At 46.8% G+C, this 16346-nt stretch overlaps 1 protein-coding gene and 2 long non-coding RNA genes across 3 annotated transcripts in view; 1 reads left to right on the top strand and 2 right to left on the bottom strand.

The window, feature by feature from the left end:
• Positions 1–1248: 1248 nt before the first annotated feature.
• On the top strand, positions 1249–3743 carry LOC147649767 (uncharacterized). Its single transcript, XR_015278084.1, has 3 exons — positions 1249–1382; positions 1655–1936; positions 2474–3743. It is a non-coding gene; the product is annotated as an uncharacterized LOC147649767 (long non-coding RNA).
• Positions 1609–6314, bottom strand: LOC147649766 (uncharacterized). The gene is made up of 2 exons (XR_015278082.1): positions 5917–6314; positions 1609–2223 (listed from the first exon to the last, which is right to left on the bottom strand). It is a non-coding gene; the product is annotated as an uncharacterized LOC147649766 (long non-coding RNA).
• Positions 6315–7325: 1011 nt separating this feature from the next.
• Positions 7326–16346, bottom strand: part of LOC111937527 (heparan sulfate glucosamine 3-O-sulfotransferase 3B1-like) — a 30080-nt gene continuing 21059 nt past the window's right edge. Inside the window, exon 2 of the mRNA XM_086857709.1 lies at positions 7326–11444. Within this exon, the coding sequence (XP_086713835.1) occupies positions 10826–11444 (619 nt within the window). The 3' untranslated portion in view covers positions 7326–10825. The remainder of the gene's footprint in view (positions 11445–16346) is intronic.

Here is a 16346-nt window from a genome sequence, read left to right as displayed (position 1 = left end):
CCTGCATCCCTCACAGAGCTGTCCCATTGGAATTGCACCCCTGACTGCTGTTTTTCACTGCTGATATATAAACACTGCATTTTCCAGCACAATACTTGACCAATCAAGTTGCCAAACATTCTCTTAAACAAAGAGGCATAAAGCAAATATACACAGAGAAGTGTAATGAGATCCAAGCACTGTTCCCCCTCCAGGGATGAATAATGCCAGCCCGAGACACGACATATGAATTTCCTGAGGACTGACATCCAGCTGGATTTCTTGTACAGCTCTATCACTTCATGCATCCATGGCCTTGTCAAAGTAGCCAATCTGCATCAGTACCACAGGGCCACCCAGGAGAGAGCTGAGGACCAGCTGTCCAGGTGTTTGCTGCTGTGTTTTGGGCTTAGAATATACATTTTATATATATATATGTGTGTGTGTGTGTGTGTGTGTATATGTATGTATATATATACCTATATGCAATAAATGCTTCCTAAATGCAGGTCCCACCAGATGCCATAAACCTATCAGGAACCACTAAAATCACTTGGACAACTTAAGCTGCAGCATGTGAAATGGGTCTGCTTTATACCAAACTGAGAACTTGGCCCTTCACATTGGAATTTGATAAAACAGTTTGAAAAAGAATGAGTACAGTATTGTTCTATGTCCCTGTCTGAGGATCAGCTGAGCAGACCACAGCCCATGCTGCAGATGGGGAAGCAACATGTAGAATCATGGAATGTTTTGGATTGGAAGGGGCCTTAAGGATCACCTAGCTCCAAACTCCCTGTCATGGGCAGACACAACTTCCACCAGACCAGCCTGTGCAGAGCCCCATCCAACCTGGTCTTGGACATTTCCAGGGATGGGGCAGTTACAGTTTCTCTGGGCAACCTGTGCCAGGGTCTCACCTCTCTCATGAGGAAGAATTTCTTCCTAATGCTTAGTGTAAACTTGCCCTCCTTCACTTTGAAGGCACTCCCTCTTGCCCACATGACTGTGACCCCAGGTTTTGTGCAGGTGTCTGCTAAATTCCACACTACACTTAAGCAGGGATGCCATCCCTGGTGATGGCCTTCCTTGGTGCTGAAGGGCCCCAGGAAATTTGTGCTTTAGAGCTTCCCCCTGGCAGAGTAGTAACTGGCCTGAAGTTCACTCTTTCCATCATTCTTGTGATCAAAGAAGGCCAAGTGTTTTCAAGGACCGTTCCACAGCTGATCCTGTTTTAGCCCATAACTGAGCAGCACTTCAGGTGGATTTGGATACCAGTGCAGCCCAGTGGCTTCAGCACATTTCCCTGTCTGCCTGATAGAATTCACCTGCAGGTCTGCTCAGATGTCAGCTGGGATATTGGGCTTTTACCTGGCTCCTGCTGCAGAGACTCAGCCATCAAGGTCCGCACCCCCCGGTCCCCACTGTCCCATCTGCCTGCCTTCTGCTGGGCCAGAATTAGCAGAAGTGTTAGTGCCACTCCATTTTACTAAAAATGTTTTCATAGTTTTTAACTACATGGAAGTTTCTGTAAAGCAGGCTTTTGTGGGTGAAGTGGATTTTCCATAGGAAATAATGAAAATCTGGAAAGGAGAAATGAGTCAAAAACTCCTTTGGATTTTAGAGGCATTTTCCTTGTTTGGCTTTTTGATTTTCAAGTTTTGTTTTGGCTTAGGAAGAGGGGAGAGGAGATGTAGAGCAGTTCATCTCCTACAGCAGGATGTAAACAACATGGTCTGTCCTTTGGCCACTGAAATGTGGGATCCTGGACTGAGAGCACGTTTGCCAGAGCCTCTCCCAATCCTCAGCAGAGACAGATCATGGAGAAACCAGAGTCCTCCAGCCTTGTGGGCTGTAACCACATGAATTTGATTTACCTGCTCACTTTCCCCTTGTTCCTCACTGAGCTCAGCTTTAGAAATTCAGCAGTGGAACCTGGTCATCCAGGAAGGCACAGGTGAAAAAATATGCTGGTTTGGGCTGGGATAGAGTTAATTTTCTTCATAGTAGCTGTTACAGGGTTGTGATTGGGATTTGTACTGAAAACATCACTGATGACCAAGGGACACTTCCCCTACTGCTGAGCAGGGTTGGCACAAAGTCAGGGCCTTTTCTGCTGTCCACCTCACTCCATTCCACCACTTAGGAGGCTGAGGGGGCACAAAGAGTTGGGAGGAGACACAGCCAGGGCAGCTGATTCAAGGGATATTCCAGACCATATGGCATCATGTTCAGCATATAGACCTGAGGAAAAATGAGAAAAGGAGGACATTTGGAGGGATGGTGTTTGTCTTCCCAAGTCACTGTTCTGTCTGATGGAGCCCTGCTGTCCTAGGGATGGCTGAGCACCTGCCTGCCATGGGAAGTGGGGAATGAATAACTGGTTTTGATCTCCTTGCTAACATGCCTTTTGCTTTACTTATTGAAGTGTCTTTATCTCAAGCCACAGTTTTTTTCAGATTTACTCTTCTAATTCTGTCTTTCATCCCAACAGGGGACAGTGAGTGAATGGGGCTGAGATCCTGGCTGGTGCTGAACCATGTCAGAGAAGAAGACAATGGTAAATCCAAGCCTGCTGTACCAAATAGTCCTTGAAAGCACCAGGGAAATGCTGAACTGTAGGTGACTCAGCACAGTTTCACTCCTAGTGTGAGTTCCACAACCTGTGGCCAGTCAGCCATATTCATCTTAAATTACACATCCACTGTCAAGGTGGGCATGACCCACTGAGTTTCTGAAATACCCTTACATATAAGGTACCTCTAAGCAGCCCCAGCCCACGCAAAGGACACAGAAAAGCAATATTTGTCCCTGTGCATTGCTCCCTTTCCTACTCTCCACACCACCCTCCAACCATCTGTTCACTGCCTGCAGCTCCCTCCCAGCTTGCCCTTTGAAGGCAGTGGATCTCTGCCAGCTGATACTCTGCCTGCCTGACATTCCTGGCTGTGCTCCTTCTCACTTTCCCCAGGGAGGTGCTGCAGCAGTTCTTGCTGTCTCTGCCTGGGTCACCTGCTAGCCAGGTTACCTTACAGCAACCCAGTCTGGCTGGAAGTGGCAGTTCCTCCCATGGGACAAACAGAGATTTTGATGGCTGAGGGTAGCAGGCTCTGCTTCTGAAGTACTTGGAAATAAGGGGATTTTTTTGGAGTCAGGCCACTATATGTAAAGCACCCAACACTTTCTTGCCTCTTGCCTTTCTAAATCACGAGTTATTTTGCTCTGCAGCTGGGACTGGCCCTTTCACACAAAGGGTATTTGCTGATGTCTTTAGATTATGCTCAAGGGCTATGCTGCTACAGAAACCCCAGCAGAGCACAGAATACCTCCAAACTACAGATTCACCCCTTTTCACCCATGAGCAGCAGAAAACAAAGGCTCATCTCCTTGCCCTTGATGCTATCTGGGATCAGAGGTGGGGTACTGGATGAAAAAACAGTCCTGGTTGGGAGCATCCTCAGGGCTTTGCAGCAGGGACTTAGAAACAAGCTGAATTTGAGGTAACGAATCATTAGTAGAAAACAACACATGAACCAAAGCAGTAAAGCAGAAATATGAACACTTCCAATAACTGGGGCACACATGCCTGGGACAGAACCGTGGATGATCCAAGTGAAGGAACCAAATCTTAAACCTCAGCAACAACCTGTATCTATGAGAAAAGCCAGTGATGTTCAGTGAAAAGCACTTGAAAAAAATTCTCTGAGAACTGAAGGAAAAGGCCTCTTTTTTTGACAGAATAAAAGCCCAAACCAGAACCTGAATATGCAGTGTGGTACTACAAGGAATCCCAGGGAGTAAGGATAAGCTGAATTTCTGGGTAAGACCTGGTTTAGAGCCCACCATAGTTTCTGGGAAGGGAGGCTGGAGTTGTTCCATGAAACCTGAGCTACACTCCCTGCCCTCTTGCAAGGGTGATGCAGAATTATGTAGGGATTCTCTCCTTATTAAAAAGAAAAAAAAATTCTTTGCTTCAATGCCAAAAAGTTAAATAAAAATAATTCATAGCCAGATTAATGAGAGAAATCAAAAATGAGATAATTCTGTTGTAGACATGAGTGATGGTGAGAAATAAATTATATTTAGCTGACACTACTTAATTAGCTGGAATCATAGTGCTTTCTAAATTTTTTAAATTTTCTTTGGTAAAGCTCTTAAGGTTTTGACACATCAATTCCCAGCTAAATAGCCTCAATGTCAAAGCAGCCAGTTGCATATTCTCTGCCAAGACATTTTTGGAGCATATTATTTTAAAACTTCATCCCTTTGTTCAGGATTTTGGTGGCTACCAGCACATGGTCTGTAATTTCTGGCAAAATCCAGATTCTTCTTGGGGGTAGCTGATACCAATAGTCTCCCTATGAGTCCCCAGTGGGATGGGAAAAAGACCAAGGCAAGAAAAATGGTGATGCCTTCACTGCTGCGAGCAGTTTGAATAGCCAGGAACACTTAGCACTGCTGCAGTGATGCTCATCAAGCATCTCAGAGGACTTAATGAGCATGAATTAAGCCTCACAATTAGAGCTGACTGTATAAATAGTTACAAATAATATTCCTGGAGGACGATGCTCTCCAGTTCTTAAGCAAATTGTTTCAGTGAGAGTGGCTGATTCTTGCAATCTTATTTGTAAGCCCCTTCTCAGGGGGAAAGGGTAAACTGCAGAGGCAGAAGTCAAGATCTAGAAGTCCTGCAGGACTGAATCATGGTGAATCATGGAAAATACAGGGAAGCAGCAGGAGGAAAAGAGAGTAAACAGCTTGGTGAGAAGAGCTCCGAGACAGCGAGACCAGCCAACCTAGTGTGTTTGGGACCACCTGCTCTCCCAGTGAATTAGGCTGTAGGACCCTGAAACAATCAGATATTTTAAATAAATTTATTTTAATCTACAATTAAAGCAGATGGGGGGGGGGGGGGGGGGGGGGCGGGCGCAGATCCTGATTTCCCAGACAGGAAGGTCTGAGGATTTGCAATGGCTGTAAGCCACTGTCCCAGCTGAAGGTACCAGCACTACCATTTGACACAGGAATTCCTCTAATAAAAAAGCCATTTAACAGGGTGCTAAAAAATTGCCTTACATGGAAATGTTTGAATGATTTATAACCAATTAGTCACTATCATTTCTAAATATATGCATTAGGAAAAGTTTTAACACCATAATTCTTAAGCATAGAGAGAAATTGGAGGATGATAGTTTAGCTTCAAATAAAGCAATTTACAGACAGATCTAGTGGCTAGGTGACATTTTTGAAGGGGAGAAAAAAATAACAAAACTTGCAATACCCTGATTGCTGGGGATCTGGGACTGCCAGCAGCACAAATTCCCAATCATTTGAACACCAGGCACGGGGAAAATACACATATATAATAAAGACACCTTCCTGAAAACAGGCCCCAGTAAAAATCTTCTCAAACTTCAAGGTGCTTTTAAATGAATAATATTGGCCCCAAGCTCAATAAATGTGGTTCTACCTATGAAATCTACCAACTTTTTCAATGCCTTTGTTAGCATGGACTCAACTCCAAGATTTACCAGCACTTCTTGCCCTCACAGATCCTCCCCAGACCTTTCCCTTGTGCTTACAGCCTCTCCAGATTACCCTTTCTCATTTCAACTTTCCCTCATCTTCCTCAGGGAGGTCTCAACACTCTCTGAGTGCCACATAAAGATGCTCCTGACAGAAGCTTGTACCCTTTCTTGTGGATTCCTCCCTGCTCTGTGTATTCTCATCCCTGCAAGGTGACGCTTCTCTGGGATGCTGCCATCAGCCCAAGCATGTCCCCTAGAAATGTCACACTCACTTGCACAACCTGGAGACCAGTTTGATTTCTATGTTAAAGAAATTGTTTCTCACCTTTCTTGTATCACTCAAGAGAAAAAGTAAATCCACCTTGGATATCACCATGTTTAGCAGCAGCATTTCAACAGTCTCACCTACCTCTTCATCAATCCGTTTGCCTTCAGGGACTTCCTCCTTCAGCTGAGGGTCCCAGATCTACACGATGACCCTTCTGCCCTTCTTCTTCAGAGAAAACCCTTCTCTGTATCCAGGGCCCCATGAACCACAGACATCCTTATCTTTGTCTTCTAGATGCTCTTGCCAAAACAGCACCTCAAAATGGTCCCCAAACCAAACTGGAGAATGAATCCCCATTATCCACAAGCCCAGGTACAACTGGGAATAGTTTCCAGGGCCATAGAGAAGACAGGGCAGATGCTGAACCCCACAAGGACTCCCCTTCCCTTTCCTCTGCAGCACCAATCCCTCTGTGAAGGAAAAGCATCCACGCTCTTTCTAACCCAGAACTGAGCATCTCATATAAAATACAGAAATAAGGGACAGGGGTCCACAAGCTGCTATAAAACCAGGGTGAACTCAGATTCAGGCTGCCTCCAAGACTGACATCTGCTGAGGCATTCACACCTGGTTTGGAACAAAATCAAGGGGAGGTGAGAATGAGGTAAGGAGCAGCTCAGCTCCATCAAACTGAGGTCATCCAGCTGTGCCGCTAGAAAGTTACATGGGAATGTTAAAGTAAAATCTACATATTTTAAAAATGAGACACCTATAGAGTTTAAGCATTGCCAGAGTTTGGGAGCAGCTAATTACAGCCCTGACTAGCTGGAGGTTTCCTGGTTAAATTCTGCTTAAACTGCTAAATTAAATCTAGTGCTCTGTTCTGACACCTCCTCTAGAAGGTCTCTGAAAAATGGACAATCTGAAAGAGTACCATCAATTATTCTGCACTGGATGCTAGGCTTGCAAAGAAAAATGAAATTATTTAAATTCATTTTTAGTGTTATTTGGTACATTACAGAAATCTGTATAATTCTTCAGGTGTTGTGTTGTATAGCACTAACCCAGGACTCTTCTGAATGTAGTGATAATGGAGTTTTGTCAAAAAATGCTGAGTGTGTAGGGAGCAACAGCAACCACTGGATCAAGATCACTACAGTAAGAGCAAAGCTTTGGAAAAGTAACTTGGAACTGGAGACATTCTCCACTGCAGCTGAAAAGGACTGAGTTTGCCCTGGAGCATCCCTGAGCCCACACAATTTTTGCAGCAAGGCCAAGGGTAACCCCTCAGATCTCTTCCCCGACCTGGCGCTGGATGCAGGCATGTCCAGTGGGACAGAGCTGTCCCCACACCACTGACCAAGCAGCACTCAGACACCTCCACCCCGCAAAGCCTGGGAGCAGTTCTGGGAGCCTGTGCTCAGGATCGTGTCCCTCTGGCCTCAGCACAGACTCCTGGGCTTTGCTGCCGGGCCAGTGCAGCTGCACAGACAGTCCTGGGATGGACAGCACATCCAGCCCTCCCGAATGAACACAGCTGTGCCTGTCGCTTCATAAAATAGAGTTTTTATTTGTTCATACAAATAGTATGAATTATCAGAATTTCATTTTCCTAGAAACATCTTTCTCTGTGTAAAATTAATTTGTGTTGTACATACCACAAAATACTCCATATATTTTTTTTTTTTAGATTTTCTTTTTTGTGGCTTTTGTTTGTTTGTTTTTCTTTCTGTTTTGTTCTTTTTTTTACAAATTGGCTACTACGCTATAGAACCATGTTACAGACAACACATCACTAATAGCTATACTGCACTTCTGAATACAGGACTGAATGAAACTCAGCCATAAATTAATGTTACAATGTGAAAAAAGAATCAACCAACCAAACTTCTAATCACACCTCCAAGCTTAATTTTAAAAATAAGGGGGGTATTTAAAAAAAATGCACTGATTCCAATATTAGCAACCAGATGAACACCACAAAGAATTCACCTTCATTGTCATACTTGTTAGGTAAGGCTTTTTTACATCAAAAAAGTCTAGTGCAGACTTCATTATGAAGGATATTGAATCAGGACTAATAATTTGCTTATGATTAGAAGAGTTATTCCTCACTCTCTGTATTTTCACTCTCCAACAAGTTTGCTTCACAAGACTTCTTCACAGCAGAGTTTGATTATACAAATTAAGCCCACACTCTGATGTACAGCTGAGGAAGGCATTGGGATATTAAAAACTTGTTTCCAGGAAAGCGAGGAAGACATAGGGGATTCCAAACTCTTCCAGCACTGAGCAGCTGGCACATATGCTGGAGGGAAGTGCCTGGAAAGGAGCCCGTGCCAACACATGGTCCTGGAGGCTCCACCAGTAAAACACCCTCAGAAGTGGCACAGCCAAGGCTGGGAGCTCACCCAAGGGCCAAGTGGAGAGGTCAGGCTTCTTTCCATGCATTGCATAAGCTGCTAGAAGGAAGACTGAAGTTTTGAGAACCAAAAATCACTTGTTTTTCCACCATGAAGTATTTTCTTCTCAGTGCCTGCAGCTCCTTCAGCTCAGTCACCCAACAGTGGCAGGGTCTGGGATAAAACAGATACACTCCTGCATTCATCACCTGCCCTGGCAGCAGGACACAGAGTCAGGGACCTGGCTGGAGTTGAAGCCAAACCCCTCAAAAGTGCATAGATCCACCCAACTGCTCAGGCCTGCAGCTGGATTTTGCAGGACAGGGAAAAAGCAGGGGCTGTCAGCCTGCACAGCCCAGCAGGTCCCACATCCCACCTGTAGCCCCTGAAGTCAGACTGCATTGGCAAGTGTCATTTCTTCACTAGAAATGGCCCAGGGCAAGAAGGAGAACTTCCCTGTTTGTGGGAAGTTGTGTTTGGAGGCCAGTCCCAAGGAGGGATTTGCATCCTGCTCCCAGCAGCTTTGTAGGCAGCTCAGCCTGATGATGTTACGCATAAAATCTCCCTTTCCTTGAGGTCACCCACGTACACTGCAACCCAAGTGTGAACCCAGACATGGTGGTGCAAGTCCCTAAATCCCTTTGGAGGTGTGACACTGCTGAGCCAAGCCAAAAACCTTCAGCTTTAAACAAAGCTCCTAAGAGCAGCTCCCTGGCACCAGCAGCAGACCCCAAGCCAAGACTGCTCTGCTCTGTCTGCCAGAGCAGGACTAGATCATACCCAAACAGAGCAGCCCAGGCTCTGAGGAATGTTTTCATCACCCACAGCAGAGAGATTGAAGGGGCAGGAGTGAGGAGGCTGCAAAAGTAAAACAAACATATGGGAAACACCACTGTATGGGCCCCACCACAGCTGGACACAGCTCAGCAATGGGCAGCTCCAGGGGGGAGCCATGGGTAACTGCAGAGGCACAGGGCATGGATTTCTGTAGGCAATAGAGAAATATTAGGCATATGAAATTAGGTGTTCTGTTCATTGGTGCTTTTGTTGTTTCCAGTTTCACTCACATTGCATATGGAAGCACTCCCATGGCAACACCAGGAGATACTGGGGGAAGTGCATTATTTCAGCACTGCAGTTCAGGTGTGGGGAGTTTTGCTGCCCAACAACATCATATCTTTGTTTCTGTTAAAAATTCAATGAGAAAATCACTTCTGCTGCCACCTTGCTCTGAAAGTGTTCCAGTCAAGCTGGAAGAGTCTCTGACAGCAATGATAAGGCATCGGACACACACAGTGCTTATCAGCACCTCCTGAGCTCACAAAACACTGGCAGAGCTCTCAGGACAGCCCACCTAATCTGGCCTGGAGTCCCACAGCAACTGGTTACACACAAGGAGAAGGATTTCATTCTGGTTAAAGGTCTGGAGCCTCCTGTCCTGCCAGGAATATCGCAACACCAGCATGCCCAGGTTGCCCCTTGCCTTCCTACAGATTCACCCTTGCTGGTAAAGGCAGCACTTCTTCTTGGCTCTAAGCAAATAATGCTCCTTGGGATATATCATGGGTGGGTGGTGGACCAAAAAGTGATGGGAATTAATAGGGCTAAGGGTGATGTTCCCCAGTCTCATGTACTAGGAGGTGCTGCGGTGGCTGTGGGGCTGGAGGTAACAGTGCCTGTGCCATGTCCTGGGACACGCTCTATGCTGGGATGATGCCAGGCAGACACCTGGGGTTTTCCCAGTGGTTCTCCTGGTGTCTTTGGTAGGTGGAGGTTGCTCCAGGGACTGCAGGCATTGCCATTTCCCAGCAGTGCCCGGCGTGCATGGATATTTTTGGAACGACACTTTCTGCAGGTCCCTCTGACCACACGTCACACACAGACACAGCATTTTACATTTGTCCTGGAGTAAAAATTTTAAATGCATAGAGGGATTATGGGAAAGAACACCCTGGACAAAAAGCAGGAAGGAAAACCGTATTGAGAAGAGCTCTGCCCATGAAACAGGCTCTGCAGCTTCTCTGCCAGAAAAAGAGCACATTGCTCTCCTGGCAATCCTGAGCAGGAGTCCTATGGCTTGGGGTTCCCACGCTTACAGCCACTGGCAAAACCTGCTGCTGCTCAGCAGAGGTATGTGGGGTGCAGGGATGCCCAGCTTTCCTCCTACCAACCCCAGAGAAACCCCCCAGGGCCATGGAACTAACCAGAAAACTGTGGGATGAGGAACTACAACAGTGGAGCAGAGACTGGGACACCGGGATAGGGAAAGCAAGTGTTTATAAAGGCCAGATACCCGTAACAAAAATAAACTTGTGCTTTCCCTCCCTTCCTTCTTTAGATTTTTAAATACAAATTTCTTTTTAGGAAAAGTGGAAGCACTGTCTGTTACAAACCAAACCAAAGAGAAAGCAGAAGGGGAAAAAAACAAGGAAAGGAGAGACATTAGAATTAAACAGTGTGGAATGTTAAACAGGTTACAGGCTACCATTCTAGCCAGTGCGGTTAGGCAGCTTAGTGAATTAATTGCTTAGGAATTAAAAATAAATTATTATAAAATAGATTTCTGTACATTTTACATACATATATATCTCTTTATATAAGCAAACCGTGCTGGGCAAATAATAACAGAGGGCTTTCCCATGCCAGGCTCAGTCCCAGCCGAAGTCCTGCCCTGTCATCTGGTAGAACTTCATGTTGAAGGGCCGGTAGAAGTCCCGCAGCCTCTGCACCACCTCCTGGTCTATGTCAGGGTGGGTCCTGCCTTTGGTCTTCCCCAGGCAGTGGGGTTTGCTGCTGCCCTCCGCCTTCTTCAGGCATGGGAAGCCCTTGGTTTTGTTGAAGTAGAAGTGTTTGTCAGTGATGATCCTCTTGAGGCCCAGAAAGTCCTGGACCTTGCCCAGCTCCCCTGCGGGGTCGCTGATGAGCCTCTCCCCGCTGACAAAGAGGATCTGCCCGATGGGGAAGTAGAGGAGCCAGTTCTCCAGGTGCTTGGCATAGATGCCAATCTGGATGGCGCTCCATGAGGTGTCGATCAGGCCTGTAGTCCTGTTTTTGAAGGTCAGACTCTCAAAGGTGGGGATGTCAGGCTTCTTGGAGAGCGTCTGGGTGTAGTCCGAGATGGCTCTGGTCACGGGGTCCCGCACCACCACGATGAGCTTGGTGCCCTTGGACATGGAAGAAATGCGGGCTGGGGCCTCCTTGGTCACAAAGTAGCTGGGGGTCTTCTCCATGGTGATCTGTCCCTCCAATGTCTTGGGCATCAGGTCCCTGACAGCAAAACACATAGACGTGTCAGAAAGGCAAGGAAGAGGAACAAAAATATCCATATGCATTCACATGTATGTTCACACATAGATACACAAGAATTCTTCTCTCTAAAATGGCTTCACAGGCCATTTGGATCATACAGAGAAATTAAATTCACATTGATTTAGGGATTGGGGAGGGATTATTATTAAAGGCCACTGTATTAGAAATCCAGCTGAGTAATCTCCCAGTTATCCGTGAGTGGATTAGCTGAGCTACACTTAGGGCCTGGACCTAAGTCCAGCAGGTACCACACCAGCTCCAGACTGGTCAGGATGAGTCCTGAGCTGCACCAAGTGGCTGCTCTGGCTCATGTCAACACCCCTGAGACCTCAGCCCAAATCCAAAGCTCCTTTCCCCACAGGAGTGAGAGGATGGTACAGCAGAAAAGCAGGATATCACTAGAGCACATCCACCTCACTTTCCCTCAGCATCCCAAATGCAAAGCTTTTCCCAGTTCAGGCACAAGGGTGCAATTTTCCCTGGCTTGCCAACAGCAGGACTTCACTGACTAGGTGAAACTCCACTGGGCACCCCCTAAGCAGAAGAACTGCTTCACTATTCCTTATCACTTGCTTCCTCACATGAACTAGAAGGGGCATCAAGAGCTGCCCATGGCATCTTTGGCACAGTCCAGGAGACAAGGAGGACAACCTCACCCCAGCACTACTCCACAGGTTACAGCAGGTCAGGATATGGGATACAAATGTGGAGAACACAACCTTGTTGCAGGACAATGCATGGGCAGGACATACCTTCACAAAGTACTTTTAAAACTTCAAGCATTCAGCAATTCCACCTTATTCCCTGGCTATTTCTAATTAACCACATGGGGAAAGAGTAGGGAGCTTGCAGAAATGATGGAAGTGGCACAAAGCAGGAAGAGTCATTTTTTCCTATCATTCACTAGGCAAGTTAAAATATTTTAGACCATTTGCCAGTTCTTCTCCTATATAGCCCAAACAGACTCATTTGCTCTGGGTTGTGAGACAGTTGAAAAGAAAAGGCAAAAGGGGAGTCAGGCACGAAATTAAAGCTATAAAACTTGATTAAGTTTTCAAAGCATCCACTAAGCACAGAGAAATAAGCAGCCAGTGTGTGATCCGCAAGCCTGAAGCTGTGCTTCCCTCAGCCATATGACACTGCACAGAGGCTGTTCCCAGCAGCCATCTCCTCCCTCACTGCTTTTATGCTTCCACAGCAAAGATCACCAGGGCTCTTGCTATTAAAACAGCCACCACTGATAATTTGTGCTAAAGCCAATGGCTGCCCTGATTAAAAACTCAAGGGAAGAAAACTGACCAATCTGTTCTGAGGGCAAATAACAGGGGATCCAGGAATAAGAGGTCTGTTTGCATTGAAAATCATCCCATGTCTATGAAATTTGGTCAGTAGCTATTTATGCAACTACTGGTGAGCTCATGCTGTACCTGGCATTTTACTTCATCAGCTTCTGGCATTACCTTTGTGCAATCTGTTTACTGGCAAGGGGCACCCAGTGGCTGCATCTTCATCCTCCCTGTGAGCTGTGCCTAGAGGCTGCCTGTAAAGCCCCTTCTCCATAGTCCCAAGGTGGGAGACAGTCCCTGTGCCAAATCTGCATGGCACTCTGGGAGAAGTGGTGATGGAAAAAGCTGAACTGGGGAGGAAGAGGATATCAGTTTGTGAAAATCTCCAGCCATGGCCAGAGGTGGTGGCAACCCTGAAGGCTGGGATTTCAAGTCCACACAAGTGGAGTTTCACATGTAGATAAAAATCATGCTGGTCTACCAAACACCTGGGATGTGAGAGCTTCTGGAAGGCAGGAGCCAGCATGTGTGCCAAAAACAGCAACCAGAATAAACCTCTGACTAATCCTTCACCTTTCTGGCCAGCCCTGCAACTCCATAATGCTGTCACAGAATAGGGCCAGTCAATAATGCTCAGAGCAACTCTTAAATTTGTCATGGGCTGATGTAGATTTTGACATTTACTAAGTGGTATCTCCTTTTATGGCCACATTAAACCCAAGTTCTACATCCTGCACTGACCACCAACTGCTTTTCAGCTTGATTGAAGAGGTTGTTTTCCACCCATGAAGTCTTTAATGGCCTGGTGGCCTGCCTAGAGAGGAAAGGTTCCCAAAACATTCTCAGGTTGCCCATGTTGCACTGAAGCCCTTCAGCTTTAGGTCAGGTTCATCAGATTGCTGGTTGTATGGGGCCCTGCATTTTGGGACTGATTTCTCCTCCAGGACTACTACAGCCAGTATTTATCAGTCTCATGGGAATGATGCAAGGTTTACTATTCCCCTCCTTGCACAAGAAAGGCATTGAGTAGGGCTAGGCTGTGAAACAGGAGGAAATTGCTGGGGATGGAGTGCCAAGTCAGTTGATTCAGTTGGGAAACACAGGATTCTAATTAGCATTTCAGCAAATATAGAGGAGCACACCGTAAGTGGAAGAAAGCAGGGAGTAACTCTTTACTAAGAGGCATCCATTGGCCTGGTGTTCGTCGCTTTGCAGAGCAGTGCATCTCCTGAGCCCACACTGCAGTTGTGGCTGAAAGCACTCAGTTCTGAGCAACCTCCCAGATTGTTATTTTTGGAGAGGGCCTGAATTCTTGGCAACTTAAGAACATTTTTCTGGTGACCCATCACAGGAAGCAAAGCACAACAAGGCACATTGACACACCTACTGCCTTCAGGTTGGCCAACACAGACTGAGGTGAGCAGAGGTAGAAACAGAACCTTCAACCTGTGTACAAGACCTGGATCCACAAAAAACAGCCCTCAGGCTCTTGGTCCTGCACTCCCTTCATTGTACCTGCATAGGTGCCAGGCATAGCCCAAAACTGACCCTCAAGATTGTCTCAGACTCTGCTTTGTTTGTACAGTGGCTGCATGAAAGGAAGACAGCTGCAAGTGAAGCCAAATATTATGGCCCATGGATGCAGTTTGAACTTCTGACAACACCATATCCAGGAAAGCAAGGTTTTATTGCATGGGCATGTCAATTGTGAGGAGCTTTCCCATTGTTTCCATAACCTCCCACAGAGGCACCATCCATCATACTGGCAGCCAGAGACAGCAGAGCCTTGAGAACAAAAGGAACTGGTACACTGGCTGGTCTGAACTCAGAGTGGTGGAAAAATCGCCAAGAAGAATTTATTCCCATTCAAGCCACAGCTGGAGAAGGGCAACTTGGCCCAGCAGAACACTGCAGCTCCAACACAACACACTGGACATATGTTTTGGTGGAAGGAGGACCAGATCCAGACCCAAACATATCTGTTCCTGGGGCTCCAAGACAGCAAGGGCCATGCTAAATTGCTGCTGCTTTGGGAGGGGAAAGAGGACCTGTGATGGTGAGAAGCCATGATGCCCTGGCAGGATGCAGCTCCTTGGGAGAAAGGAGTAGGGTCCAGCAGAAACCCACTTTCAGCTCAGAGGTGGATACAGATCACCCTGGGGCAGCTTGTGACCACTGGGGAGCCTCTGTCTCCAGGGAGCATTCTCACAGCACCAAAGAGACATGGGCAGCTCCTGCCAGTACTGTCTGACACAAGGTGAGAAAGGCAGAGGTACAGCTACCACTGCTGTTCATATGGGAGAGCAAAAGGAGATGACAGAGGGAATCAAGCTATGGGAAACAGGGAGCTCAGCTGAGTCCCAGGGCTGGACACAGACACCCCTGAGGACCATAGCAGAAACTGTAGAAAATATAATACAAAAACCTTGGCAAGCCATCCCTCCTGCCTTGTTATCCTCCTGCCTTCTGGCAACCTAGAGTTCAAAGACCTCTGGAGACAGCATTTGCATCCAAATCATCCCATTTCATAGTGATTGTGAACTGTCTAATCCTTTCAAACCCACAAACACTTCTGGCCTTGAGAACATCCCATAGCAGAGTCCCAGCACCAAAGCACTGCCTCTACCTCCCATTTCAACTCCATCCATACTTCCCTGCTTGGGAAGGGATGAGCACCTGCTTACTGAGTATGGAAGAAGGAAATGAGGATGAGGAGCACCAGCAGACTCCCAAAATCCTTTATTCCCCACCAAACCCAGCCAGCAAAGCACAAGTGGGGCTCAGCACTGATGACTAGGGCAGAGCTGCCAGAAACTGGGTCCCAGAGAGGAAAGGAAGTTGCTTTGTGAGCACAGCTATGAATATTGCACAGCTATGAATTTTGCACAGGCAAGGAGCAAGCCCCTAACCCTGAGCTATTAACATGTCAAGAGGAACAGAGGAAAAGCTTTTCCTTTAATGAACATTTCCTCAGAGAAGTCTGCACCCTTCGTAGGCGAAGTGATAGGCTTAGTCTAAAGATGGATTGGCCTACTTTACCTATTAACCACTTAAACTAATGTAATGAAGGCTCTCTTCATTCAAACAGCCCTAATCCCCAGCCCCATGCAGTTCTGAAGCCTGAAATAAGAAAGATACTAAGATGAACTCAGCCAGGCTGTTGCTTGGAGAGGCACCAGGCAGGGGAATTTATGGTGTTTTTTTAAGTGCAAACTTCTCCAATGTGAAAACTGGACTCAGAGCGAGATAAATTTACAAAGTGGGAATGACAGGTGGCCACATAGTAATCCAATCCTGAAGCCTAATGCCCTTTGTGGCAGCTTTTGTCTGCACAGAGCGGCTCCAGGCTAATCTGCTGCTACTTCTCAAGGAGGAACGGGCCAGGGGGGCAAGGGGACCCCCACAACCTGTTGCTGCATTGTTTGCCACAGGTAGGACAGAGCAGTGCAGGGCAGGGCACAGCAGTGGTGTCTGGTTTTATCCCTGGGGATGTCTGTCGGTCCCCCCATGCACCTCCTGCCACGGCAAACACCTGCTGGGATAAACCTCCTGCTCTGCCAGAGCCAGGAGCCCA

This window comes from Cyanistes caeruleus, chromosome 19 (genome assembly GCF_971803275.1).
Source record: "Cyanistes caeruleus chromosome 19, bCyaCae1.hap1.1, whole genome shotgun sequence".
NCBI lineage: Eukaryota > Metazoa > Chordata > Aves > Passeriformes > Paridae > Cyanistes > Cyanistes caeruleus.
The sequence above is the reverse complement of the archived record's forward strand: the minus strand, read 5'-3'. Positions and strand labels throughout refer to the sequence as shown.